This window comes from Arachis ipaensis, chromosome B08 (genome assembly GCF_000816755.2).
Source record: "Arachis ipaensis cultivar K30076 chromosome B08, Araip1.1, whole genome shotgun sequence".
Lineage (NCBI taxonomy): Eukaryota > Viridiplantae > Streptophyta > Magnoliopsida > Fabales > Fabaceae > Arachis > Arachis ipaensis.
This window is the reverse complement of record NC_029792.2, coordinates 79,104,078-79,110,565: the sequence shown is the minus strand read 5'-3', so window position 1 is coordinate 79,110,565 and position 6,488 is coordinate 79,104,078. Positions and strand designations below refer to the sequence as shown.

General features: G+C 41.9%; 1 protein-coding gene across 1 annotated transcript; it reads left to right on the top strand.

Annotated features, from left to right (window-relative positions):
- Nucleotides 2,812-6,108, top strand: LOC107611158. The gene is made up of 7 exons (XM_016313114.1): nt 2,812-3,000; nt 3,130-3,580; nt 3,758-4,032; nt 4,351-4,458; nt 4,750-4,875; nt 4,995-5,408; nt 5,722-6,108. The coding sequence occupies exons 1-7, from the start codon at nt 2,812-2,814 to the stop codon at nt 6,106-6,108; spliced, it is 1,950 nt and encodes a 649-aa protein (XP_016168600.1).

Here is a 6,488-nt window from a genome sequence, read left to right as displayed (position 1 = left end):
TATAGACTTAATGAACCTATACTTGGGACAGGCTAACTATTCATACCGAAATTTACATAAGCTTTAAATACATACGTTAAATAGAGAAACAATAGTAGAGTAAAAAAATAATAAAAAAGTGAAAAGAGTAATCAGAGCAGAGTAAAGATTCAAAGAGAATAGCGTAATATGATAAAGAGATTAGAGAACAAGCAGAGGGCCGGTTGAAAGGTCATTCGTTGCATTAAAGCAACTCTAGAGATTTTTGTGTCTTCATCTATTGCAATGAGGCAGTCAGATAGATGGTGGTACGACACTGAGAATGTTTTCCTGGGATACCTTGCTATAATGCTTTGCTGTAAGACAGAGGTTGCTTACAAAGGTATCGAGATCAGTGTGCTCATGTAAGACAAAGTTTGCTTACAGTGAGTGTGCTATACTCATGTAAGACAGATGTTGCTTAGAGTGAGTGTGTTGTACTCCTTAAGACAAAGGTTGCTTACAGTGAGTACGTTGGGCATATATAGGCTAGCAAATTCCACCCTTCAAGACAAAGGGTGCTTGCAATGGGTATTGCCAACAGGAAAGCCTTATCCAGACAGAGGTTGCTGGGTAAAGTCAGGAAAGGGTTAGTAACCGACAAATGAGCTCATTACCTGCACTAGGGCTAGACATGCATCATACTTGGTTGTGCATTTCTTCTGTTATGTTTGTTGTATGAATGCATGCTTTCTTTGTTTGTATTCTATTCTTTGTATTTGTGTTTTATTTTCTTGTATTCTTTTCTTTGTGTTCTGCTCTCTATTTTCTCTATTTTCTCTACTTATCTGTATCTTCTATTTACTGCTTCTCTGTATTCTGCTATTTATCTGCTAAATAATACAGAATTAATGAACGTAACTAATAACCCCGGCCCTACTAAGAACTCCCCAGTTCTTACCCCTTCTCTCTCCCTTCCCCCTTCAGATGGAAGTATGAGTACCCTTTCGTAGTTTGCTGACGACCGTTTGCAAAGAGGATCCCGCTCTATGTAGTCTTCTGAGTCTAGGGTGAATCTCATTCTCTATTTATAAGTATATACTGTGAGACTAGCCAACGTCTGCACCCCGTTTGTACGAGAACTTTAACCTAAATCCTGTGTATGAGACTCTTGTTATGTGGCTACTTGATGGGGGTACCAAAGAGATGTCATATGGCAATGTCTGATCGTGCAGAGGAGTAGTAGATGATGTTCTGCCTTTTGATGACATTCCACCTGACTTGAGTTTTGAAGACTTAGAACGTACTTTCTCTCGCTTTAGTAGTCTAGAGGGACTAGGTGAGTATAGAGTCTAGCCTAGCTTTGGTGCCAGCTTAGGGACTTCTTGAACAGGTTAGGGCCTGGGATGTTGTATGTATATATATGTATATAGTTATTACCTAGCTATATCTAGGGGTGTTCTAACTAAAAGTCTATACTCTAATGAAGGCTGGATCATTGAATGTTGTCAACTGCTTGTGATGTATTTATGTGTGGTTGTTTATAACTGTTGTATCTGTTATTATTTACGAATTGATTGTGAATGATTCTGTTTATTAGTCCAAACGTTTTTTAAAAAAAAGTACCTCGCAAAATAACTATGTTTTTAACAGTTAATCAGGCTCATATAATAAATAATAGATAATAATTAGGAAGATAAGTTGGTAGCACTCAGTTTCCGGTACGATCTAGACATACTGAAAATTAGGTCGTTACAATGATTCCGAAGGGTGACATCTCCATGGAGATGTGTCGGGTTGGCAGTTGAACCAACAATTTGATATCACAGCCAGTAGGACAGGCATTCATCATATGCATTTTCTATCTATTTGTTTGCTTTGCCGACTTGTAATTGTATGCCTATATATGTATATATTATGGTTTTAGAATGCCTTAAGATGAGATCTTGTGATGGATATGGAGCTTAGGATTGCCTCTGGCGTCCCAGGGACTTATATCCTACATCACTGGTCACTGTTACCATATTGAGAACCTCCGGTTTTCATACCATATTTCTGTTGTGTTTTTCAGATGCAGGTCGCAACCCCCCCTCGGTGAGTTGCTTGGATGGTGACAGAAGCGGAGGATTCAGATACCTTTTGGAGTCCTTTGATTTATTTTGCTATACGTCTCTCACTTTTGTATTTTGTTTTAGCCTAGAGGCATGTATTGAGAGAACAAAACTTGTATAAGCTATTTTTACTGTCTAGTTTCATGTATGGTCTGTTTATGGCTAGCCGGCTTAAACTCCGCAAGTCGTGGCTAGATTCTTATGATATTATACTATAATATTTTGTTATACTGTATCTATTTCTTGTTCTTTAAGTTAGTAGCTTCGTTAGTACGTTTTGTGCTTTTAAATCCTGTTTTTGAGCTATATCCTTCATCGGGCTTCTAGATTATAATAATTCTTTCTATATATTATTCGTATGAGCTTAGAACTGTTGTAATCTCTGATTAACCTTTGCGTTACGGCGCGAGGTAAGGCTTAGGGTAATTAGGGTGTTACATTTAGTGGTATCAGAGCGGTTGATCCTCGTGAGCCTGAGGGATGGACCGATTATGCTTCATTGCATACTCTGCGTGTCTTTTCCTTTGATGCTATTAGGTTATCTGTTTGATATTTCATAGCATGCTTGTTTGTGAGTGCCTGTTTGGGATAATTGATGTACTTGGCTTTTGATATTAAGATTGATCACCTTGATATCAATTATTTAGTGTAGACAGGAACCATAATGGCCACTCACGGACGAAGTCGAGCGCATTCACAAGAAAGTAAGAATGAGCAACCGGCTAACAACCACACCGAATTCATGGCGGCAATGGCTAATCTGACGAATACCATGGAGGCTAATGCTGCTGCGACTCTGCAAGTTGTGCAGAGGTTAGGCCAACCGGTGGGGAACAGAAATGAGAATGGTGAAAGGAATGCTAATGATAATGCTGAAGGGAACAGCGACAATATGGGAGGTGCTCCGATGACCTTGGCAACTTTTTTCAAGGTTTATCTGCCAATTTTCTGAGGATCAACCAATCCCACAGAGGCGGACAACTAGTTTCAGGCCATGGAGCGTGCTTTACAAGCGTAGCACATTCCGAATAATCAATATGTTGAATTTGCCGCTTATCAGCTTGCGGTAGAGCCCCAGCATTGGTGGCAAGCCGAGTGCTGCTTGCTACAGCTTCAGAATGCCGATGTTCCGTGGGATGTTTTCCAAACAGCCTTCTACAAGAAGTATTTTCCTGAGTCTGCAAGGGAAGCGAAAGAGATGGAACTAATGCAGCTGAAGCAAAGTTCTTTATCTGTGGCGGACTACACAAACAAGTTTGAGGAGCTTTGTAGGTTTTCAAGGGTGTGTCAGGGTGCCCCGGAGACCTACGAGAGCTGGAAGTGCATCAAGTACCAGAGGAGGTTGAAGGACAACATTATGACTGCGGTGGCTCCAATGGAAATTCGTACTTTTTCTGATTTGGTGAACAAGGCGAGGGTGGTTGAGGAGTATGCCAAGACAGTGGCTGCATCCAAGGACACTCATGGAGGAAGTTATAGTCGGGGATGTGGCAAGCATTTCCATCCGATGGGTTAGAGTTTTAACAGAGGAGGATATTCGCCCCAAGGGCAAGGAGGCTTTAGAAAGAACAATCAGAATTAGTTTTAGTATGCTAAGGGGAGAGGAAATCAGCGTAAGAATTCTCCGGATTTGACTTGTGTGCGTTGTGGGTGTTTTCATCCTTATGACTCATGCAAGATTGGTTTAGGTGGTTGCTTCAAGTGTGGGTTGCCTGGCCACATTACGAGGGATTGCACTCGTGGGAGGAACCAGAATGCGGGCCAAAGTCAGCATCAAGGTCGAGTCTTTGCTGTGAACGCCAAGGATGCTTCTAAGGCGGATCCTTTGATGAGAGGTATATGTCTTATTGGTGATAAAACTTTAGTTGCATTGTATGATACTGGAGCTTCGCATTCGTTTATTTCATTTGCTAAAGTTGAGGAACTAGGCTTGAAAGTGTCAGCACTAGCATTTGATCTGCATGTACATATTCTGCATCAGACGGTTATGACTAGGTCAGGGTGTAGGCAAGTAGGATTCAAACTTGTGGGTAGAGATTTTGTGCATGATTTGATCTGTTTGCCAATGGTTGGGTTGGAGATGATTTTGGGGTTTGATTGGTTGTCAAAGAATCGAGTTTTGTTGGATTGTTTTGAGCAGTCAATTCGGTTTATGCCGGAAGGAGAAAATGAAACAATGATAGCTGAGGGTTACTACCTAAACTCTGTAATGGTGCACTATAGTGGGGAAGAGTGTCAGGGTTATATCTTGTTAACTGCTAATGCCTAGAACTTAGATCAGATACTGGTGGTTAGAGATTTTCCAGAGGTGTTCCCGGAAGATATCCCTGAGTTTTCACCTCAAAGGGAGATTGAATTTGCAATTGAATTGGTGCCGGGAGCCAGACCAGTATCAATTGTGCCATATAGAATGGCTCCGATAGAGCTGGCAGAGTTAAAGACTCAGTTGGAAGAGCTTCTGAACAAGAGGTTCATTCGACCGAGTGTATCACCGTGGGGAGCACCAGTTTTACTGCTGAAGAAGAAGAATGGAGGAATACGACTGTGTGTGGATTACCAGCAACTGAACAAAGCAACTATGAAGAATAAGTATCGGTTGCCTAGGATCGACGACTTGATGGATCAATTGCAAGGAGCTGGAGTGTTTTCCAAGATCGATTTGAGATCCGGTTACCATCAGATAAGGGTGAAGGAGGATGATATCCCTAAGACTGCGTTTAGGACGCGCTGTGGGCACTACGAGTTTGCGGTTATGTCCTTTGGGTTAACAAATGCACCTACTATTTTCATGGATTACATGAACAGGGTCTTTCGTCCCTTTCTGGACAAATTCGTGGTGGTTTTCATAGATGACATCTTAGTTTATTTCATAGATGACAAATTCCTTTGGGTTAACACTTGAGGGTTGTGTTGCGAATCTTAAAGGAGCGAAAATTATATGCTAAGTTGTCGAAGTGCGAGTTCTGGAAGAAGGAAGTAAAGTTTCTAGGTCACGTGGTAAGCAAAGAAGGGATAGCGGTGGATCCTTCTAAAGTGGAGGCGGTGATGGAGTGGGAAAGATCAACAACTATGACGAAGGTCAGAAGTTTCTTAGGCTTAGCCGGATATTACCGGAGATTTATTGAAGGGTTTTCTCGGATTGTGCTACCGATGACGAAATTAACAAGGAAAGATGTGCCGTCTGTGTGGACGTCGGAGTGTGAAGAGAGTTTTCAAATTTTGAAGCAGATGTTAACTTCAGCACCTGTTTTAATCTTGCCGAAACTGCATGAACCGTTCGAAGTGTACTGTGATGCTTCCTTGAAGCATTTGGGTTGCGTGTTAATGCAACACCGAAATGTGATGGCTTACACATCGCGTCAGCTGAGACCGCATGAGGTAAATTATCCAACTCATGACTTGGAATTAGCGGCATTTCTGTTTACCTTAAAGATTTGGAGACACCACTTCTATGGAGTGAGGTTTAGCATCTTTTCTGATCATAAGAGTCTCAAGTACATCTTTGTTCAAAAAGAGATTAATATGCGCCAGAGGAGATGGATGGAGTTGCTTAAGGACTACGATTTTGAACTGAGTTATCACCCTGGAAAGGCGAATGTGGTAGCAGACGCATTGAGTTTGAAAGTTTGTGGATAAGTTTGTGGATCTTAAGCTGGATGTTGGTGAGGTTACCAGAAGAGCTTGTTTGAGCCAGTTACAGATCTCAAGCACGTTTAAATCAGAGATACAAAGTGCTCAGCATGATGAGCAAAAGCTTCAGCAGTTATTCAAACCAATTAGTGAGGAAAGGCTTGGAGAATTTGCCAAGGATGATGAAGGGTTGTGGAGATATAAAGGGAGAATTTGCATACCGAATGTCGGGAGTTTGAGGCAAGACTTATTCTCGGAAGCTCATAACAGTGGGTTTTCCATTCATCCCAGAAGCACAAAGATGTATTATGACTTGAAGAAGCTGTTCTGGTGGCCTGGGATGAAAGGTGATGTAGCTACAGTGGTGTCCAAGTGTTTAACTTGCCAGAAGGTAAAGATAGAGCATTAGAAACCGTCAGGGATACTACAGCCCCTTGAGATTCCTCAGTGGAAGTGGGAAGGAATTGCGATGGATTTTGTGACCGGTTTGCCGAGGACTAGGTCGGGATTTGACGCGGTTTGGGTGATCGTGGATCGCTTAACCAAATCCGCTCATTTTCTGCCTATCCAAATAAGTTGTTCAATGGAGGAGTTGGCAAGGTTGTATATCAAGGAGATAGTAAGGTTGCATGGTGTGCCAGCGAGCATAGTGTCAGACCGTCATCCCCGATGCACATCAAGGTTTTGGGGAGCTTTCCAAAAAGCTTTCGGTACGAGGCTATATCTTAGCACCGCATATTATCTGCAAACTGATGGACAGTAGGAAAGGACTATTTAGACGTTAGAGGA

Excerpts from the sequence above, each read along its gene's own strand:
- LOC107611158 (XM_016313114.1), top strand. The coding sequence starts at position 2,812 with ATGGCGGCAATGGCTAATCTGACGAATACCATGGAGGCTAATGCTGCT. Across the intron at positions 4,459-4,749 it reads TGGTGCCGGGAGCCAGACCA|ATAAGGGTGAAGGAGGATGA; the intron begins GTATCAATTGTG and ends GGTTACCATCAG. Across the intron at positions 4,876-4,994 it reads TCATGGATTACATGAACAGG|GAGCGAAAATTATATGCTAA; the intron begins GTCTTTCGTCCC and ends CGAATCTTAAAG.